This window comes from Siniperca chuatsi, linkage group LG5 (genome assembly GCF_020085105.1).
Source record: "Siniperca chuatsi isolate FFG_IHB_CAS linkage group LG5, ASM2008510v1, whole genome shotgun sequence".
Lineage (NCBI taxonomy): Eukaryota > Metazoa > Chordata > Actinopteri > Centrarchiformes > Sinipercidae > Siniperca > Siniperca chuatsi.
Window position 1 is genome coordinate 12,958,974 of NC_058046.1, and position 22,636 is coordinate 12,981,609.

Consider the following 22,636-nt stretch of genomic DNA (forward strand, 5'->3'; position numbering starts at 1 on the left):
TTTTCTGTTTTCTCGCGAGAAACCACGAAGTTTCCGGTGTTGTGTATGTTCCTGGAAACATGGCGGCCAGCTTCCGCGGCCGTCCTATCCGGAGTCTTCGGATGCGAGGTAAGCATGAAACACTCGATTCAGTGACAACTGTAATAGCGGGATATTGCAGAAATAGATTTTCTCATGCATGTGATGACCCTGGAGTGATTCCTCACCATGTCTGCGGTGTGTGTTTTTGACAGGTCGGAATGACAGCGGGGAAGAGAACGTACCGCTGGATCTGACCAGAGGTAAGCAGAGGCTTCATCACATCACTCTGAAAGCGATTATTGTTCAAAATGGATGAGGAGCTTTTCTGCAAACACTAGCCCTATGAAGTGAAAGTCCCCTAAGTCGGTACACTTGTCCTGGCATTGCTGCTGTCATTTCGTCAGTTTTCCCTCTCTGTTTCGTCTAATAACATTGCTAGCGATATCATAATAACAGGCGGTAGCGAGCTAACTTAACTAACTAATGTTAGCTGAGTTAGCGTTAGCTAGCTGCCACGGCTAACCAGCCATGACGACGCTCTGTTGTTGTGATTGGTTTGAGTGGGCAAGATAGCCTGTTGTTTAGCCAACCAACCATAAGTGCTGTAGTCATGCATTGGTCATCGCTGGCTGTATGAGACATTGGGTTTCAAGGCTGTTAGCTGAGTAGCATTTAGACAGCACAGGGTGCGCAGGGTGTTTTTTCCAGTGGCACAGTGATACACAGCTGCACATCCTGGTCAGATTTACTCATCTAACAGCAGCACAGCATACGTTTGTTTACATGGAGCAGCGGTTCTCTGTCTCACTCTTTAAGACCCAGGCACCGGCTGGATTTATTCCAACCGTGTGAACCATGGGGTATTTTGCAATGAAATGGCAGATTAATGCAGGATAAAAGGCCAACATTAATTTCCCATTTACATGATTCGAGACCCCTACATAAGGGATGGGGTACACTTAATCTGTGAGCTGTTTCATCATGCAAAATAACTATGTAGGACACTGGTCATCCTCAATGTTTCATGTCAGGCCAGGGTGTGTGCTCCATAACTAATGGACCTCTGGTTTTATCTGATACATTTATGCAACATTTTATCTTACTCTAAGATTGCCTATCAAAGATGGGTTAATGTCTTCAAATCTAATATCACAGAGTAAATAACACTTTGGTTTAGTATTTTTCTCTCTTCTTATGGATAAAAGAACATTTGTACATTTAGTATTTTGTACTCATTTAGGTAGAATAAATTCAGTGCTGCTTGCAACACAGTTTGCAGTAGTTCAATATTTTTGTATTTTCATGTGCTTAAGTCATTGTTTTCACTGATGACTAATAGTGATTGCTATGACAATTTAAAAGATTGAAACTAAATCTGGCTCATCCTCTGGTAAACTTTGTTACTGAGGAGAAAATATTGTATGCAATTCATTAGGCTGGTGTATTCATAGTTTCTGCAGCATTTACCTTTTTGTTGAAATGCAGAATCTGGGACTGGTTCTATGCAAACTAAACTACTCTTAAGGCACTGATTCTTGCCAAGAGAATACTCCTGTTTTGTGAAGAACATTTAGCATTTCAGTAAGCACAGAAGAGTTGAAAGGAACTGAAAACATATAGTACTTCCCCGCTCAAGTCTTGCTTTTATGGTCTAGACCTTGTTTCGACTGTACACCCTGAATTGCTTTGACCAGCTAAACCAACTTCCTTCCTGCAACATATCAATTATGGTTCATCGACCGATATTTTGGCAATATTTCTTAATGCTTGTCTTAGTTACATTGTATTTCCTTTTCTTTTTCCTGCAGAACCATCAGAAAACTTCCGTGAAATCCTTCAAAATGTGGCCAAACCGCACGGAGTCAGTAACATGCGAAAATTGGGCCACCTGAACAACTTCATAAAGGTAAGGCTGTCAGGTTATGATGCTTTTACACCAGCATTTTATTTGTTATGTTAGGCAGGGTTGACAACACTAAGAATTTGTGTCAAAGTTGTTATCCCCCAAAACCAACAGGAAGACCCTGTTGGTTTGACTCACTGTTCAGATATCTGTAAAGATTGACTAGCTGTGCTCCCCCTCCTCTGTAGTGTTACCACAGACCTCTCCTTGGTCCTCCACTCTTAGGTGTTGCTGCCAGCAGGCCTAGCTGTACCTGTCATTGTGATGCTGACAGTGAATGTAACAGAAGCTCTAGGGATGCGAAAGCACTCTGACCTAATGTGCATCAAGAGCAGCACTCTGACTTTGAAACCTGAGATTTCTAATGTCTGGTTGTTGTTCTTATGAACCTCAGACACTCTCAGTTCTAAAATCTCAATTTTTCCCACCTTTATTCTGTTAGTCGGCTTGTGCATGGATGATAAATGGTCAGTCTTTCTCAGTTTTGCACTGTAATGTTGATGGTAAAAGCAAAGATATCCAAGTACATATTGTACGATGTACATCCAGATTTCTCATATGTCAATGAAAGCAACGTAATTGTGTGTTCAGGTAATCTGAAACATAAAACAAGTGATCATGCACAGTAAGAGGCATTAGAACAGAGGTTTAAAATGCTGAGACCAAGCTGAATAACTGGGCTGTGTCTGTCCCACTTATCAGCAGCTCATGGTTGTGATGCACAGAATTGCAAATGAAAAAAGGAGGACCAATTAGAGATTTAGTTGTTTTCTTATTGAGTCTTTTTAAACGCTTTTTAAAAACAAGTGCAGATGGAAGTTATTTTCACATGTAAACAGTGGTTTTAGATTTTAATGTTTTTCTTAGTGTGGAGTATGGACATGGCCTGTGTCAGCCCTTTGATGGACTAGTGACCTCTCCAGTTTCTTTTCTTGCCTTCCACCCAACACATAGTTGCATAGTCTCCAGTTGTTATTTTGAACTGGAAAATGGGGTGCAGTACATGATTAAATATGCAAAACTGTAAGCTAAGAATGAGGGGAAAACTTGCAGTTTGTTTATTTGATTATTTTTGTTCACCATCACCTCATCAAGAAATGTCAAAGCCATTAAATAGCTGTCCAATTTACTGTCCCTGACCACTGATTCCTGTTCAGATGTTTGCTGATTTCTGATGAGCGACCCACTGGCTTAAACCAGGTCTGACTGTCTGTCATGGACAAATTTTGACCAATTGTTGGTGGCTGTGCAGTCAGTGAGTGTTGGCCTTGTGAAGCAGGGACTGTAGCAGGCTGAAGGCTGAGTGTGGGCCTGAGTTGTGGGTCTCTATACACCTAACTCTCTTGTTTACAACTGACAGGAGGGTAATAGCCATGACGTGTCTGTGTATGTGTCTGTGTGTATACGTCTGTCAGAGCACCATGCCTCTGATTCCTTATAAGGGTTCCAGGACAGTGAGGGTGACCTAATCCCCCCGGAGAGTGTCACATGCCCCTCTCCCCTCCTCCTGCCTGCTTGGGCTCTGACATCACAGCTGGTTTAAAACATCCCCCTACACACCATGCCTCTCGTCACCCATCCCATCCTGCTCCATCTCTCCTCTTGCTCTGCTCTGTGGTTTATGATGAAGGAGAGAGGAGATTTACGTCCAGAACAATTCACACAAAAATTACCAGTTTAATTCACTTTTGTTTGTACGTTTTAATTATAACCTCCATCTACCACCAGCGAAAGCATAATATTTATTTATTATCCAGTCACGATTCACCTACTCCAAACAAGTCAGCATGTAACAGACAAGTATAAAAATACAACAAACACACCTGCATGGCTCCTGCAGCACCCTGCAGGAAAGTGTTGTTTGTTAGTTTGGATAGTCACTTAGTTTGCTGCTTTTTTTTAACTCACACTGTGAAACAGTGAGCTTCTCAGGTGAAGGATGGTGCCTTATAAGCACCTTTAGGGGCCTTAGTTCTACCATAATACCTGTGCTAGGCTTACTTTTGTCCTTGACCAAAGCCATTTTAATGCTTTCCTTGTATGAATCAATTCATTTATTTTTGTTCTGTCTCTGTGTTATAGCTGCTATGCAGCATTAGCCACCGTGAGGAAAACTTTGGGTTTACATATGAAGAAATCATCATTTGGTAAGTGTTGTCAGCAACCAGTAGTTAGTGATTGTACACCATGTTCTTTTTATCGACATGTGCTCCATTTGCAGTTTATTGGCTTGTTATTTATGCAGCCAAGTGAAATTGTTTGCAAGTAATTCCTTTGGGATGTTTTGCATTTGGAACATTCATTTGATAAGTTTTTCATTGAAAAGCAGCAGGAATCAGAAATCATTACACTTATGAAAGAATTCAGGAAATAACAATAGTTTAAGTATTAGTAAATCTCATGTCATGTCCATTTTACAATTTTGAACCCATCTTAGTGTTTGATTTTTAACCCGCAGTCTGCGACTAGCTCTACTGAATGAGGCTAAAGAAGTGCGTGCTGCAGGGTTGCGGTCACTCCGCTACCTCATTAGAGACACCACCGTGCTGCAGAAGGTCCTCAGACTACAGGTGGACTATTTGATAGCCAGGTGAGAGCCTTCTTTGACCAGACCCATCAGTTAGAAAAGTGCTTTCTGGCTGACTTTTAATTTTGTGGGTCAAATAATATTCCTTTTTACAGGAAGTTACTAAATTTGTTTAAAAGTTTGCAAAGTCCTTTGAAATGTTATGCTTCAGTCACATTTGTTTTTCTCCTGCTGACACATTTATTTTCCTATTGTGATGAAAAGTACACTACTAATTATGCTTGTGCGCTTGTTTAGATGCATTGACATCCAGCAGAGCAATGAGGGGGAGAGGACTCAGGCTCTGAGACTAGTCCGAAAGGTAAGATAATATGTATTTTTTTTTATTTCTATACCTCCATGGCCATTCTTTCTCTAAGTGATTAAGTCATTGTCATATTGCTATAGAAATTTGCCCTCACTGCTCAGCCTTAGTGTATAGAACCACCAGTGTGTGGACGGTTTGCACGAGTCTGCAGGCGAGGTTATTTATAGCTCTTTCTGTAGTTTACTGTAAACCCTCTTCACACTCACACTCATGTACACAGACACACACACATAAAGTCAGGGTCTGGTTTCAGGAAAGGACTCTTGACCGTCCAGGCAGTAATACAACCCCTGTGTTAATTCCATGACACATAGCCTGGCCTCTTATCATAAAATACATTTATGTCAACACTTCTTGGATTGTAAATTCTGAGATATGTCACCCTCAGAATACATTCAGGAACTGTTTTTACATTTCAACAATTGATCTTCTTTTTCTAGTCCTAGAAAAAGTGGCTATAAAAAACATTGTAGTTATTTTTTCACCTCTGTTTCTACAGACTTGTTTGATGAATCATGTTTTCCTCCTCTCCCTCCCTCTCTAGATTATCACTGTCAATGCGATGCTGTTCCCCAGCTCTATTGCAAACTCTCTAATTGCTGTGGGCACTGATGGACTACAGGAGAGAGACCGCATGGTCCGCGCAGCCATCGCCATCGTATGTGAGCTAGGTGAGTACCTGGCCTTTTGAGATGGAGATACCCAACACAGATGTGAAACAACCATTAATTCTGCACACACAGTAGCTTTGTGAGGAGCCCTCGGGAAGCTGCGACATTAGTGGACAGAAATACATTGTAAAATAATTAGTTTGTTATGAAGAAATATGAAAAAAGCCTGTAATATTTCTTTGATGCTGACTTGGTGCCTCTGTAGCCCTGAAGAACCCAGAGGTGGTGGCCAAACGGGGGGGCCTCTGCACCATCCTGAAGAGTGTGATCGACTGTCAGCTGAGTCGCATCAACGAAGCTCTGATCACCACCGTCCTCCATCTACTCAACCACCCACGTACCCGTCAGTACGTGCGTGTTGACGTCGAACTGGAGGTACACACACACACACACGGCGAAAGACTCATCCCCCCAAAATGCACCACAGAGCGCCACAGGAAGTCATTCCTGCCTGTGGCCATCAAACTCTTTAACTCCTCCCTCTAATATCACTGCAATACCTGAAATATTGTGCAGTATTCTCTGTTTAATACTCCTGTGCAATATACTCTGTTTTCTGTTTAATATTCCCTATTTATTGATATTTAGTCATACTTATATTACTGCTGTGCAATATCTACCGTCTAATAATCTGGTTAATCTACTACACTTAACGTGACAGTACTCATTGTTGCACATTACTTATTACTTATATTATTACATTGTATTATACCGTACATACTTATCAACCTCTAAATCCACTTTTGTATTTCCACTTATTTTAGCTTTTATACTTATATCCACTTTGTACTTAATTTATCTTAGCTGTATTATAGCGTATTATATTTTGATTTGCTTAGTACTTCTATTCCTATGTGCATTGACGTGATATTGAGCAGCTGTAATGAAAGAGTTTCCCCTCGGGGATCAATAAAGTATTTCTGATTCTGATTCTGACACACACACACCCCCAGATATGAATTTGGGGGAAGCTGCTGTTTATAAATGAGCCAGTGTGCTGGGAGTCATTCCAGTCAGGATTAGCAGCCGTAGGTTGCCCGTCTCTTTTCCATGGAGCTTACAGTAATCAGTGACAACGTTTCTCTAAAGCCTCATTGTCTGTAAACAGGCACCTCAGACAAAAGCATCTCATCACCATAGTCATAATATCCACATGGATGTCATATGAGATCTAAAGCAGGTTAATTATTACTGAAAGATGTTTCGTGGGAATATTTAAGAATGTTTCCACTTAATTTTCAAGAGCTAATGAAGATCTCTAAAGTCTGTTGTGTTTTGTACTCATCCATCTTTTGTGTGTGTTCGGTCCTTCAGCAAATCCTGGCGCCTTTCACAGATTTTCACTACCGTCACAACGCAGACACGGCTGAAGGGCAACTCAAGTGAGTGGGGGGGGGGTGAAGAGTGTCACTCTTACAGTAGAAACAAAAAGATAGTGTTTTGCTCTGTTCCTATATTGATAGCACCATGCGTTGAGAAAGTTTGTATAGTGTTTTTGTGATTTGACCCTTGTTATCAGGGCTGCTTGACTCCAGCATGACTTGCCTGAGGATGTGAAGCAGGCTAAGTCACGATAATCCTTCACTCTGAAAGGTTTTGCTTTTGTATAAAAAGATATTTTATTGATTTCCCTTGACTTCCTTTGATGTTTTGCTTTTTGTTTTGCTTTTGTGATGTAGTTTGATGCTTTGTGAAATGCTTTTTAATGCTCTGTGGAAAGTGCCTTCCAAGGATCATAATGATGTTGTGTGTATGGAACATGGTGTCCTGTTTTTAATGTGTGGTTGTGTGTGTGTGTTTTCATGTTCACAGGGAGGACAGAGAGTCCCGTTTCTTGTCAAGTAGAATGGCCATAGTGGCAGCCTTTCGCTCCTGGTCTGGTAAGGACTGAGATGTAGTGACGAATGAATGAATGAATGAAGTTATTTAAGTGAGAATTGTAAATAAATAGACTAATTTGTTTTATATTACTTGTGCTTTACTGTTGAATGTAACTTAAATGTCTCTTTCTTTGTCTATTTCTTTACTCAGGGATTATCAACCTCTGCAAGGCTGGAAATTCTGGAATCCAATCTTTAATTGGCTTACTTTGCATACCAAATATGGAAGTTAGGGTGAGTATTGAAACAGACCTAATTGATAGATAACTTGGCTGTAAAGATTTTGTCCCACCAGACTTCATTTTGCAGCTTTAGTGTTATGTTAACACTCATTTCTATCGTCAACAGCTATGTGATGACATGAGCCATATTGACATGGGTTTTGTTTTTAAGATGTACTTCAGATAAAAAATTAAATGGAGTCTTGTTGGAGTCAGAGAATCAGATCAGAACACAGAGTGAGATATACTCAAAGGCAGCCATGACACAGATAGATCAAATTGGATATTATCACTCTGCACTACCTTCAAGTAATTTGAGTATTGTGCTGCACAGCAGTAACATTGAGATATTAGAAGTGCTCTTTTGAGTGTTGGCAATTGTAGCTTGTGCTGTATCAAATGTGTGTGTATCTGATTGCTCTAATATAATTTTCCATGCAGAAAGGCTTGTTGGAGGTGTTATATGAGATATTCAGGCTCCCTGTACCCATTGTAACACAAGACTTCACGGAAGCTCTTCTAAGTGTTGGTGAGTAAAACATCTTTTATGTCTTCAGAATTCATTTTTGTATTTACTCCCAGTATCTTGGTACCTAGTAATTAGGGTGTTTTTTACATACAGTACTTAATATATAATAGCAAGTTTGGCTAAGTGGCCTTGTATGATCCAAAGTTTTACACTAAAATGCTTTGGTACTGTTAGAACACAAATCCGGCAGTAATTTACACACACAGTGTGAGCTAATCTCTCTCTGGTCTTCTTCAGACCCTGCCAGGTTCCAGGACACCTGGAGACTGTCTGATGGGTTTGTTGCTGCTGAGGCCAAAGTCATCCTACCCCATCGGGCCCGCTCGAGGTGGGAGATGATATGAGAGAACAGAAATGGAATAGCGGTTGTTTACATGAGCCATGGAATTATTATTTTTTTCTGTTTGCTTCATTAGGCCTGATCTGATGGACAACTACCTGGCATTTGTTCTTTCTGCCTTCCTCACCAGTGGGCTGTTAGAGGTGAGCTGATAGTGTTTTTATTATTATTATTATTTTGTTTTTAGACCTTTGCACCAAAGGGCTGATTAATGAAAATATTTTGCTTGACTGTTTTTTAGGGGTATGAAGTGTATACAATTTTACACCACACATTTGCATTACATCTGTACACAGAAATTTAAAGTTTTGAATGTTGCTATTAAACCATATCCTCCTGTCCATTGTCACCGTTGTCACTATAGGGTCTTGTTGAAGTTGTGACCAGTAGCGATGATCAGCTTGCTGTCAGAGCCACCATCCTCTTGGGAGAACTTCTACACATGGTAATATTCAAATGTGATACGGTTATTTATTTATAGTATTGTTTGGCACCCTGAAATCTAGCACACTAAAAAAGAAACTAGCCCTAAATGTTTGTGCTTGTGTGTTACAGCAAAATAAACATTGCATAAGTCTGTAAGATTTGTGTTTTTAGAAAAGCTGCCTGCTACAGCTGAGTTATTGTGATTCTAATACTAAACACATCTTTTCTTTTTCCTCCATGCACCCCTCTGTTGTTTAGGCAAACACCATCCTTCCTCATTCCCACAGTCACCACCTGCACTGCCTTCCCACCCTCATCAACATGGCAGCCTCCTTTGACATCCCACAGCAGAAACGACTGTGAGTACACTCAGACATGCGCGTCTGTTTTCCCTTACAAAAATAATTTTCTGGGATAAATACACTGCATTTATCTCTAAACCTACCCTCTCTCATAAAGGTACACTGATCAGTAATGCTCTTGTAATGGTGAACAGAGTACAGAAGTGAACTCTGAATGTAACATATTATGAATGTGTGTTCAAATTTGAAAACCAAATTTTGCTCTAAAAAATCCAAACATCCCCCATGTTTATTGTGGTTCCAGTCGGGCAAGTGCAGCAGTCAACAATCTGAAGCGTTTCCATGAGAAGAAGAAGAAAGGTTTGAAACCACACAGTCTTTACCTGGACCAAGTCATCCGCAAGTCTGTGTCTTCACATAGCCGCAGAGAGTCACACTCACGTGTCCACAGGGACATCTATGTCATTAAGGTAAATATGAACATGCTTTTCGGGATTCTAGGCTTTAAGCTTAGCTACCCTCTGTGCCTCAGCAATATATTAAGGTAGTTTAAAGGAATACATTTTGGAAAATATGCTTATTTGCCATCTTATCCACAGTTGATATCAAATTCCTCTTTGTTCCTCTGCGTTCAGTACTAGGGTGTGTTTAGTTTAAACACTGATAATGGGGAATCAGCTAGCTTCTATCTCAAATGAAAAACATACCTCATTTCACCTCCGAAATGTTATATTTTGGTAGATAGCAAGCTAGCCACCAGTTAGTTGAGTGGCCTGGATGTTGTTTAGTTTAGGAAAATGTGCAAAGCCATGTTGTTAGTCAGCAAATGGCTTCAGTATGTATACTAACTGCTCCTTAAATCACAATGTCTCATTTGCTATTTCTACATGTGTTAAATGCTCAAGATACAATGTGAGAATGAGGTAGCTTGGAAGTTATTAGAAGGCGCACTTGACGAAGCTAAGCTAGTTGTTTCCCTTTGCTTCCAGTGTTTGTGCTATGCTTAGCTAAACACACCTAAGAGGTTGTAATTTACTGCAGTTTTTGGAACAATGTGAAGCAGACGATTTAAATAAATGAAATGAATAAAATTTTGCAAGCCTATCAGAATTGCATTATAATTTGTGCTTCTTACTTTGCACAGTAAAAGAATCAACGTCTTTGTATTCCTATTTTGTTTACATTGTCAAATATTTTCTGTGTTTGTGTTCAGGACACAGAAGAAGCACTGATGATGAACCTGAGAGACAGTCAAATTCTCAACCACAAGCACAACCTGGAGTGGAACTGGTTGCTTATTGCCACCATCCTTAAGGTCAGGCTGTTCTCATGTAGCACCGACTCCGTTGCCAATCATTTATTTTTCCTGTCTAACGTTTAAATGTTTTACTCTCCCAGTGGCCAAATGTAAACCTCAGGAACAACAAAGATGAACAGATGCACAAGTAAGACTCCTTCATATCATCAAAAGCCATTGCAACACTTTAAATAGTTTGACGTACTTTTCTGACATCTTGTTTTATGTACTTTTTTGCTTTCTGTGTGATGCAGGTTTGTGCGGAGGCTGCTGTACTTTTATAAGCCCAGTAGTAAGTTGTACGCAGGGCTGGCGTTGGATCACCCAAAGGCCAGACAACTCACTGTGGTTGGCTGTCAGTTTGTTGAGTTCCTCATGGACTCGGATGAGGTTAGAGAAGTGTGCACATACACACAAAAACACACATTCTTGTTTTACCTTTTTGTCAATTTCTAACTTGCCTCGCCTCTTATCGGCCCTCTCACTCTCTCCTCTTCCCACTGTTACCAGGATGGCCAGGGTTACCTGGAGGACCTGGTGAGGGACATGGTATCATGGCTGTCCTCGTCCTCAGGGCTGAAGCCTGAGCGCTGTCTGCAGAGTAACGGCCTACTCACCACACTCAGCCAACACTACTTCCTCTTCCTGGGCACGCTCTCTGCACACCCACAGGGAGTCAAACTGCTGGAGAAATGTGGCCTGTTTCAGTGGTGAGTGTATAGAAAAAAACCTTCAAAGCATTTCTGAGCTTTCGCAGGCCCGTAGAATGCAAGACTCTCAGAAACGTTTGTTCCATGAATTGACACATTTTCTTAAGATTCTGCCAACAACTCTAGTTTTCTGTTTTTGCAGCCTGCTGAATCTGTGCTCTGTGAAGAACCAGGATGCTGTGCTGAAACTTGCTGTATCCACACTGGACTACAGCAGAGACGGTCTGGCCAGAGTGATCCTCTCCAAGATCCTCACTGCTGCTACTGATGTAAGACAGCCACAACAACAAGGAGGGTGTGACTTACAAAAAAAATAACAACTTGATAGCAGTGATAGGAAAAGCAGTACAGTTTCACAAATTGTCAGTTAGCCCAGATTGTTTAAAACATTAGACATCACATTGCAGAGTCATTAAGTACAAAAAATCTATTGCCAAAAAACCACTACTCCTAATCACTGCATTGTTCCTGCACCTACAAGATCTGCTAGTAACATCCTAATGCCCCCTCTTTCTCCCATAATGCTTCTTGTCTTACTGAGCAGGTGTGCAGGTTGTATGCCACCAAACACCTCCGTGTGCTGCTGCGTGCGGGCGTGGAGTTCTTCAGTAGCTGGGGCATGGAGCTGCTGGTCACACAGCTTCACGACCACAGCAAGTCTGTGTCCATGGAGGCCCTGGACATACTGGACGAGGCCTGTGAGGACAAGGTGAGTCATGCGTCAATTCGAGTGCTCTCAGTACAGTAGCACTGAAGAGCTGTTTGTCAGATTAGGAGGCATTCTTCACACAGTTTTACTTAAATAGTGTTTATGGACATTGAAAGAGGCAGCACTGAAAAATGTATGTGTTGAAAGACAATTAGAGTTGCTAGTTTTTGTCTGACGGTGGCGTACAACTTTCCTGTTGTCTGACTTTGGTATGTTGTGGTGGTTCACAGGCCAACCTCCACGCTCTAATACAGCTGAAACCAGCATTGTCCCACCTGGGAGACAAGGGCCTCCTGCTGCTCCTCAGGTGGGTGTTTACCACGATAGCATTGCTTTCCAGACATGGCTTAAAGTATATATAATTTTTAGTTTTTAATGTAGTCCAGCAGCCTTCTTGAATACACTGTACATCTCGTTTCTGCTGTTTTAGATTCCTGTCCATTCCAAAAGGTTTCTCCTACCTCAACGAGAGGGGTTACGTCAGCAAACAGCTGGATAAATGGCAGAAGGTATCATCAGGATATTGGCATACAGCAAAATACACTCTCATTTGCAACCCACTTAGTAGTATTTTTTACATTTTTTTTGGCTATTATATTATATTATATGATATTATATTATCCATCCATCCATCCATTTTCTACCGCTTGGTCCCGTTAGGGGTCGCGGGTGACTGGAGCCTATCCCAGTGACTTTGGGCCTTAGGCAGGGTACACCCTGGACAGTGGCCAACTCGTCGCAGGGCTAACACAGACACAGACAAGGACAGACAACCATTCACTCTCACATTCATTCAATACGGGCAATTTAGAGTTATCAATTAACCTACACATGCATGTCTTTGGACGGTGGGAGGAAGCCGGAGAACCCGGAGAGAACCCACGGTAACACGGGGAGGACATGCAGACTCCACCCAGAGAGATTGTGTGATGTTGGTCTGGTCCGGGAATCGATCCCACGAACCCACGATCTCCTTATTGGGAGGCAGGAGCTTTAGCCGCTGCACCCGATATTATATTATATTATATTATAATAAGATCAAACGCTAATAGAGGTTTTTTGTTTTACTTTTTGACCTAAATGCTCTTCTGACTGCAGGAATACAACCTTAAGTATGTGGACCTGATAGAGGAGCAGCTCAACGAAGCACTAACAACCTACCGCAAACCTGTTGATGGAGACAACTACGTCAGACGCAGCAACCAAAGGTGAGAAGCTGGAGTTTATCATCACCCGAGGAGCTACGGGATCCACTGCAGAGTGTGTGCTTAATTTCTCTGGTTGTGTCTCCAGGTTACAAAGACCAAATGTCTATCTCCCTGTGCACTTGTATGGGCAGCTGGTCCATGATAAGACGGGCTGTCATCTATTGGAGGCTCAGGTAACCATTTCGGCTTATTTCTTGGCTGTTCCACAACACGCTCTGTTCTTTCAAATGTTTAATTGTATACATTCATTGTTCTGGGGAACAGTGGGTTGTGCAGATTTAGCAGCCTGTCTTGCTAATGTCTGTCCTTTTCTGTTTGTCTCCAGAGTGTGGTTCCTGACCTCAGCTACACGGTTCGCTCCCCGATGCTGGACACCTGGGAGGGCATTAAACAGCTGAAGGCTGCTCTCTGGGCCCTGGTCAGTATCACCTATCAGTCACCTCAGTTACTCTGCCATTATAATAATAATCGTTACAAAGAGATGGCTCTGATGGTGTATGTTTTTTTTCCCTTGCAGGGCAACATTGGCTCTTCAAACTGGGGTCTGAATCTCCTGCAGGAGGAGAATGTCATTCCTGATATCCTCACTTTGGCTCAGCACTGTGAGGTGCTGTCAGTACGAGGGTAAGCTTATCGTTTTCAGTTTTTACCAAAAAGATGAGGTTTTATTGTCAGATTTTATTTTTTTTAAAGAGTAGATCACTTTAAACTGATGTTCACCTAGGCTTTATACCCCTGTGCATCTAAAAGTTGTTTTGTTTTCTCCTGCAAGAACACAATGTTCACAGTAAACAGAGTTTTCTGGTGGTGAGCGTAGCTCAAAATGTAACTGCATTAATAAACACTGAAGAGTAAAATGCAGAAAATGAAAATGATGCTGCAGATCAGCAAGCCCCTAGAGTCATTAAAACATTTTCAAAGTGGATATCTGCATTATAGCATAATTATAACACAGATAACTATTTTAAGCCTGTACTATTTTAGCAGCAACTTTGCTATCTCAACAGTGATGTGGGAACTCCTCTGGTCCCTCAGTCTTAAGAATAGAATTTAGCTACCCAAATTGTTGTGAAATGAGGATTGTGACTTCAGCTGCCCCTCAAAGGTTTAGGAAGCAGGATGTTTATCTTTTACTCAGCTGCATTTGATTAGTCATGTTGACCTGAAACATCTTTCCAACAAAACAAATCAAGCAATGGCACACATATTTCTGAAAGTACATAATGGATTAACAGAACAGTTAGTGTGTTTACTAACCATCCTCCCCCATCCACAGGACATGCGTTTATGTGCTGGGTGTGATCTCCAAAACCAGGCAGGGTTGTGAGGTGCTGAAGCAGTATGGTTGGGATGCAGTCAGACACAGTCGCAGGACGCTGTGGCCTGTCACTCCAGAAGAGGTCGACGCACAGCTGACCTCTGAACTTTCCTCAGTACCGAGCACGCTCAGTCTGAACTCTGAATCCACCAGCTCGCGCCACAACAGCGAGAGCGAGTCCCAACCAAGTACGTAGGACTGACTTTGTCTATGCTTTATTGCCAACATTTGTAGACAGTTGGAAAAACTACTAGTTGTATTTATGATGTTCCACTATCATAGTAATCAGGTATTTTTGATGTTCCCTGGCAATTATGGTAGATAATTGTTTTATGCTCCTATTGTGTTCTTAATTCTCTCCTTGTGCTCCCAGACATGTACATCCTGGACGATGACAAGTGTGATGTGCTGGACCAGTCAGACGAGCCCTCTTTCTATCTACACTCCAAACCAGTCAAGGACCGCAGCCCCTTCACTATCCTGGCCTCCACACGCTTCGTTCGCACTCGCTTCCTCAACTCCCTGTCCCTCCCCAGCAAGAAGCTGCGCTCCACCAGCGACCCCAAGACCCCAACAGGCTCCCGCACCCCTACTGAACTCAAGACGGGGAGTATAAGGCGGAACAGGACAGTGACAGAGCCCTCTGTCTACAGCCCAAACCAGGGGGATGTCTTCACCTCTGTGTTTAATGGCAGAGGAATGCCCAAGAGTCCCACAGTCAGCCTGGAGACGTCCTTTGTCGGGACCAGGGGGGGCTCAGAGGAGCAGCTTGTGGATGGCAGGCTGGCCAGGGGAGGAGGCTCAGGCCTCGGACTCAGTGGTCTGGGAGGCCATGGGGCCGTGGAGCAACCCAGCCGGGAGAGGGAGCAGAGCAGCCGAGAGCGTCTAGCAGGAGATGGTGGCTCTTCGTCTAGTGGAGGCAATGTGGGAGGAGGTGGAGGTGGCGGCGGCGGAGGAACTCAGTTTAAAAGCCGCAGTCAGAGCTTTAACACGGACACCACAACCAGCGGCATCAGCTCCATGAGCTCCAGCCCCTCCAGGGAGACCGTTGGAAACCCTGAGCATCCCGAACCCGAACCAGACTCCTCTGACTGTGTGAGTCTCAACACAGTGGTGTCAGCCAAGACTGTCAAAACGCTCTCTTCCCTCACCCCCCAGGCTCAGACCAACCACATGTCCACGTCTAAGTCCTCTACTGTCTCTCTGGTGCCACCCGGCTCCTCGCACACTCTCCCCCGCCGAGCTCAGTCTCTCAAGTCTCCTTCAGTAACTACCATCAAGAGCCTGGCTGACTGTAGCTTCATGTACACCAGCCCACGGGACGCGCTTGGCTACGCTACACTGAAGAGGCTGCAGCAGCAGAGGATACATCCGTCTTTGTCTCACAGCGAAGCGCTGGCTTCACCAGCCAAAGACGTGCTGTTCACCGACACTATCACAATGAAGACCGGCAGCCTGGACTCCAGATTAACGCCTCGCAGGTAAGTCAGCCATCGCTTCAGGGACAATAAAAATAATAATTATTAATTAAAAAATAATAAAAATAGGGAAGCAGACACTGTTGAAACAGAATGTATATATTTTTCCTTTGTCTACATGAGTGTGTATATTACTTTTTTCCAATGATATGTTTGTTGTTGCATGAATGGAAAGATGTGTGTTTACTCATCCTAGAGAAAAACACAAAACATGCCTCCATTTGTGCTACTGTAGCTTAAACAGCTATGTGCCTGAGGTAGGGTTTTGGTTTCTGTCTACCTTGGCAATGACAGGTGTGAGTGTGTTTTTTGTGCACCTTCTGCTATGTCTGTCAGGATATCAGATAGGAGGGGTACCTGTCCAGAACCCGGCGTCTTAAGTCCATACCGCAGGCTGTCCAGAACACTTGTACCGCGGTGGGTGGACCTACCCAGTGTCCTCCTTAGTAGAGATGGAGCTTCTAGCACCGATCCAGACAAATACGTCCTTGCTGCTTTTAGTTTAGTAGCAACTACAGCTCTATGTCTACAGTTGTTTTGCCATTGCTGTGACTCCTGTAGCCCCATAGTGTGAGTTTGCCCCATGTAGATTGGTCACTTGCTGGTTGTTCCCTCCTGTTAGAGCTGTAACCCTTCCTAGAGGTATAAACAGCACACAGGTAGAGAGATCGGTACCACAATATAGATGTGGCTCTACTGTTTGTTCCGGTATGAAAAATGGATTTTAATTGTTACGTCACTCATGCGTGTTAAAACAAAGTTGGGTGAAGAAATTTGGAAGATTTAGAGAGACAGCACAGAAGGCGTGACCAAAAGATGGGTAAACAACTAAGCTGTGAATTCAGTTCTTGATTAACTTATTAACCGTTTGGTCTATGAAAGGAAAGAAAATAGTGAAAAATGTGTATCACAATTTCCCAGAGCCCAAGGTGACAAACAAATAGTTTGTTTTGTTTGATCAACAGTCTAAATAGTTTTGATTAATTAATCGTTTAGTCCACAAAATGTCAGAAAACAGTAAAGAATGCCTATCACAAGATTGTAGAAGCCAAGCTAAAGTTTTCAATTATTTGTTTTGTCAAAAGCCCAAAGGTATTCAGTTATATAAAACAGCAAATGTTGAGAGTTTTTGCTAGAAAAAATTATCCACGATTAATAAATTAGCAGAATAGTTAGCGATTAATTTTCAGTTGTTGACTTGAAAAAAGTTACATACTGTGATATATATAATTATTGTCCAATATTTAAAATGTTTAGGTCTTCATACCAGCTCTAACCCCTTTTTAGCAAGGACACTTGGACACTAAATTTCTGCCTACATTTAAACTCTCATTTGTTATTTTTTTCTGTGTGAAGCTATAGACTCTGATCCTTTGATGCTTTAGGGTATTTTAAAGCTATGCCAAAAGGTACCTGACATTGCTTTAAGGCAGTGATATCACACTTTGGATCGACACGTTCCCTCTTCTCTGAGTTTACCTGTAGCTGCTGCCCTGTTAGCTTGCTACTGTGTGTTGGGCTTTAGAGCCCATTGTGATCCCAACCTCTGTTCACTAAGTCTCTGTCTCTGTGCTTTTATGTTCACTTATTTTCACTCCTCACGTTCCTTTTCTGTCCCAGTCTCTCCCCCCGGATCCTCTCACGTACCTCTCCTCTTGCCCTCCCTAGGTTTCTGAAGGCTCTGAGCTTTGCCTCTCTGGATAAAGAGGAACTACTCAGTCCCATCAACCAAAGCAGTCTGCACCGCTGCTCTTCAGTGCGCTCAATGGTCTCCAGCGCCAACTATGGGTGTAACGATGACTACGTTGGCCTAGCACTGCCCATGGACATCAACAATATGTTCCACATCAGAGACTCTGCCTACTTTCAGCAGAGGATCAGCCCGCCGTCTGAAGAGCGTAAACGCTTCCTCTTTGGCGATGGAGATGGTAAATGTAGCTTTACGCCTGATTAAATGATAATGAAATCACAAAAATGTCAGAATGTGTGTTTGTGCTCACCATGGTTTTTCGCTCTGTAGGTGATCGCCCTGCTGTTCCAGTACTGAAGCAACAGTTCAGTATCTCTGAGCTGATTGTGTGCCGAGGTGACAGCCAGAACCACACGGTGGGCTCAGAGGAGACGGGGCTGCAGGATCACACTGACGAAAACTGCCTCTACTGTGTAGGAGCCATCGTCCTCGGATACCCCACACAGCCACAGATGAACAGCACACACCCTCGGACAGGTGAGCTGACACACACACATTCAGTCATTCACATGGACAAACTTTAACCTCAGTGCAGAATATAACGAATGATCTTTTTCCTGCCAGACTATGTGGACTTCCCATCATGGGGAGGGCAGAGCGGCCATCGTCTGGAGGTGATGCCTCAGTCCAAGTTCTCCGGGGTGTCAGGCTGCAGCGACGCTGCTGTGTCACAAGGCTCAATCTGTAGCACGCCCACGCCTGGTGACATTGTCATAGGTAAGACCACAAATAACCACAACCTGCAGGGATGGCTTTCTCAGGATTTCATGTTTTACACATAAAAAATATGTTGCCTTTTGTAAAATTACTTTGTCGTTCCCTTATCATTTCAATAAAACTGCTGTAAAATGTGTTTATTTCTTACTGTCTGTAGTTTTTCTATGAAAAGAAAATTTAATATTACATTACTTCCACAACAAAATATGAAATTGTCACGGACACCCACCTGACAAGAGCAAACCACTATGATGAGAAAGAAAATGAAGATGAAATAAGGATACAAAAACAAAAGAAAAGCATTTAATTTTATTTATGTCTCATTTAGGTGGCAAGGCGATATCAGAAGACGGCCCCGCCTCCCGAGTCTTGCTGAGGAAGGAGGTGCTTCGCCTCATCATCAACCTCAGCTCCTCTGTAGGAACCAAAGGCCACGAAACAGGACTACTGACGTAAAGCTCTCTCTTCTCCTTATTCTACACACAATCTTTTGAGATGCATGTTCAATTGCAGAACAATAGAATTCCTTAAAGTTAAATTTCTCCTTTTCCTGCAGGATAAAGGAGAAGTTTCCCTATGCGTTTGATGACATCTGCCTGTACTCTGAGGTTTCTCACCTCTTAGCCCACTGTATGTTTCGCCTGACCTCAAGACGTTTCATACAGGAACTCTTCCAGGACGTGCAATTCATGCCAGTAAGACATTATACTGCCCCTTCCTCTACATTGTCAGAAACTACAGCTTTGTGTTTACTGTCACATGTATTACATTCCTCTTTTCTCCTTTTAAGATGTTCGAGGAAGCAGAGGCAATCCTCACAAAGCTACCAAAACCTGTTGAAGAGGATGTTGACCCTCCTGCAGAATCCTGATCTCACCCCCTTGCGTTCCCTGCACAGACCCGGTCCTGCCACCCTACAAACACAGAAAGAACGACTGAGAGAATATAAGTTATGACTAAGGAGATGGGGAGGCGTCTGGCATGTTTCTGTTGCTCAAAACAGAGTACCATAGCCAAGGAAGAGGAGGAGGTGGTCATCACTCGCCTTTCTTTTAGCAAACACAAGCTGGAAACAAAGGACGTTGATATCTGTAAACTAAATATAACCCGACATGCCTAATGCTGTTTCAGACTTCTTTTTTTTTTCCTTTTTCTTTTTTTTTTTTTTTTTTACAGCAAAATGGGGGAGCAGTTTAAACAAATACTGTTTTCAGATGGGTTGGCAAACTTGAGCGTCACTCAATAATACATACAACATAATGCTTAAGGACAAGCTGGATCATTAAGACAAAGACTCACATTGTGTTAAAAAAATTCTCTAAACATTTTATCTCTTTCCAGAGGTGGTGTTTTTCTGTAATGAAATGAATAAGGCATGTTGTGTCTACCCAGTGATTCCTCGAACCCTGCATTCTTTTCTCGTTATGAAACAAAACACTACAGAGGGGTCCTGCTGTTTTTAAAACATATCTGGATCCTTCCTGGTTCATATCCCACCCTGACCTGCCATCTGTTCTAGCCAGATATGTGCTTTTGCTTCGCTTGCCTCACCACTTCCTACAACCTGTAGCCTCTTGTCAGCACAGACAGCCAATTACTTTTCTATTTCTTGTATCTCAGACAATCAAACATCACTAGTATTGTATTTTCTAAAGCACTATATATGCCACCCTTACGCAGTACATGAGGAGAATAGCATGTAATTTAATGCTAGTTAATGCTATCCTTTACTTGCTTAGGACCTTTAATGTTTTTCTTCAGCCAATGCATTATTAGTAAGCTTCTCAGGAGGTGGGTTGATCTTTGGAAAGATTTATCTGTAGAATGATTCATTACAGATTTAGCACCAAACTCTGCTCGCAGACGTTTCGGAAACCTGCATAAGCCCTGCAGCTTACCAGCTCTATGCCTTCTTACCTCTGTGCTTCACTTTCGCTGCATGTGCAACAAGCATGGCAAAGTTGTAACGTCACCTTAATGTGTTTCTTGCTTCTAAAACTTAAAAAAAGAATAGGTTGCCATTACATGCTGCCATTACATTGTTGGAATATAATTACCCCTGAATCTGTTACCACAAAGCAATATCACTGTCTGTCATAGGCTGAGATGGGGGGTGTGATGACTAAAGGATTTGTAAAAGTTTTCCAGGGAAACGGGGGATCTCTGTTTCCATTGGCTTGTTTTTGCTATAATGCTGCTACACAAATGGACTCATAGAGAGATGATTCATAGATCAGCTGAGTAATGTCAGATCCGATCTATTTATTATATGTCTGTACCATAGAGTGAGCTCAACCAGAGAAGAAAAAAAGTTATTTATATTTTTTCCTCAAGACTGTATTATAATTTAAAAAGATTTTTTTTTTTTTTTTTGCCTGAATCGTGGTTTCCCTTGTATAATGTGTACAGTATGTTCTTGGGGGCATTGATGACCTAAAGAAACATACAATCCTATCAAAGGGATGCATTGTTAATAAAACAAAATTTGAAATACCCAAAATGTTTGACACTCATTTTATTTCTTTTTATTTGTAACTTATATCTGAATTTACTCATACACTGGGCAATGTCCTGTCTCAAACCATAGAATTATGACATTGAAGAAGCTCTGACATGTATGTTCGGTCAGGATGTTTAACAGTTACTAAGATGGACATGTCAAGTAGCTGCATTATTTCTGCAATAAATGTAGGATGTTGAATATCATTATTAAACTCTATTTCTAAAGGTAGACACATAAATTTCCATATTGCTTAAGTTAAACTGTCAAATTACCAGCAGAAAAGGACAACAAATTATCACAGTCTTGCTCGTAGCATCTACAGTGTCCTGGGATGGAGTTTCCTACTTAAACTTTCACAAAAAGTTTTCCCATCATTGCTGCTCCCTACCAAGAAAAGAATAATTGGCATGTTTTATGAACATTTTAACACTATGTTCAACACAAAATGCACATGTTGAATATGTTGAGACTCCAACCTAGACTTAGTAAATATACTGAGAGTCTGTGTGAGATCTAGAGGCAGTGAATGGTGGCAATATGTAGAGCAGGATGCTCCCAGACAAAACTCCAGCCTGGCTTCATCTATTCATCTTCGTCTTGATGACCAGAGCAATCCTTTGTCACAGAAAATGCACATAAAATGGAGAGAATGGAACAGTTTCTGCAATGTGAGAATGCCATATTTGCATATATTTTATAAATAAAAATCATAGCATTAAAGGGTCTACAGCTCACCTGGCTGAAAGGCTTTGCTAGGTGCAATAACAGGTGGTACAAATAAAAACTTCTGCACACTGAAATCTGCACAATTTATTTAATTACATACACAAACTTTCAGTCTTGGACCTTTTTTTGTTTTGGTGGTGCAAACTCTAGTGTGCAGATCTAGTGTGCAGAAGTTCTTTTTTGTACCATAAATAACTTGAAAAATTATGATGTCAAATGTATAAACACATTTAATATTTTTTCACTGATTGCACATTTTACAGCAATGCCACCGTACTGCTATTGAAGAAACTATAACATGAAATGCTGGAGTGTGTGTTCCTTTAAATCACTCTAAACAGTGCAAATGTGAAGTATTCACACATACAAAATAATTACATTCAATAAAAAAAAAAATACAAAATGACTCATTCAAGAACATTTGTCGACTTCCTGTACTGTTAAATAATTCTGCAATTGAATAACAAATCTTGCCCAATTGCAGTGCTTGTGAAGACGGACATGTAGTTTTTTCACAAGTTGAGACAGGAAGGTAAACTCTCATTGCAATCGTCCACTCTTGCATTGCTCAGAAATATCGCACATCTGTGTGTTGCTGTCTTCAGACCCACTGGTCCATTTCTGATTGAGGTACGTAGTTAAGTTAATGATTTCCATACGGAGACAAATACATGACTCCTTGTTTCCTATCTCTCTCCTTTTCTGTGTCCATCCTTGTTCAGTTTATTACAGAGGTATTTACTCATTTGTTGTTGGTGCTCAGAAACGATCAATTCTCTCCTCTTTCTCCCCCTGTTGGTTTTCTATCATTTGTGAAGGTCTGCTGGCGTTTGTGGGTGGATTTGTGGAGTTTGAGTCTGGGTTCAATTTTATCTCATTATCTTCATAGCTCATGTTATTATAGACATGTATCATATTGTTTCCAATCCTCAGCTCCTGGCTGGCCTTTGCTTTGGCCTGCTGGAGCTGCAGCAGCACTGCTTTATTCACACCAGGACCTGAGAAAAGGAAACACGAAGATGTGCAACATGTT

General features: G+C 41.9%; 2 protein-coding genes across 6 annotated transcripts in view; one reads left to right on the forward strand and one right to left on the reverse strand.

The window, feature by feature from the left end:
• On the forward strand, positions 1 to 20,874 carry LOC122876614 (rapamycin-insensitive companion of mTOR-like). Of its 5 annotated transcripts, none has more exons than XM_044197177.1 (37): positions 11 to 108; positions 234 to 281; positions 1,830 to 1,927; positions 4,007 to 4,071; positions 4,383 to 4,514; positions 4,749 to 4,812; positions 5,363 to 5,489; positions 5,695 to 5,864; positions 6,804 to 6,871; positions 7,302 to 7,369; positions 7,521 to 7,603; positions 8,032 to 8,119; positions 8,357 to 8,447; positions 8,536 to 8,602; positions 8,824 to 8,904; positions 9,144 to 9,244; positions 9,492 to 9,657; positions 10,401 to 10,502; positions 10,586 to 10,632; positions 10,739 to 10,874; positions 10,995 to 11,194; positions 11,337 to 11,463; positions 11,739 to 11,903; positions 12,134 to 12,210; positions 12,334 to 12,412; positions 13,002 to 13,111; positions 13,197 to 13,284; positions 13,437 to 13,529; positions 13,629 to 13,735; positions 14,388 to 14,617; positions 14,803 to 15,910; positions 17,528 to 17,835; positions 17,928 to 18,134; positions 18,222 to 18,374; positions 18,703 to 18,826; positions 18,931 to 19,069; positions 19,165 to 20,874. In XM_044197177.1, the coding sequence occupies exons 1-37, from the start codon at positions 60 to 62 to the stop codon at positions 19,243 to 19,245; spliced, it is 5,247 nt and encodes a 1,748-aa protein (XP_044053112.1). In that variant the 5' UTR covers positions 11 to 59; the 3' UTR covers positions 19,246 to 20,874. The 5 variants fall into 5 exon arrangements, with proteins under 5 accessions (XP_044053114.1, XP_044053112.1, XP_044053113.1 ...); XM_044197178.1 differs by having other exon boundaries at positions 17,576 to 17,835; XM_044197175.1 differs by having other exon boundaries at positions 13,437 to 13,735.
• Positions 20,875 to 22,636, reverse strand: part of npc1l1 (NPC1-like 1) — an 18,584-nt gene continuing 16,822 nt past the window's right edge. Inside the window, exon 21 of the mRNA XM_044197180.1 lies at positions 20,875 to 22,601. Within this exon, the coding sequence (XP_044053115.1) occupies positions 22,363 to 22,601 (239 nt within the window). The 3' untranslated portion in view covers positions 20,875 to 22,362. The remainder of the gene's footprint in view (positions 22,602 to 22,636) is intronic.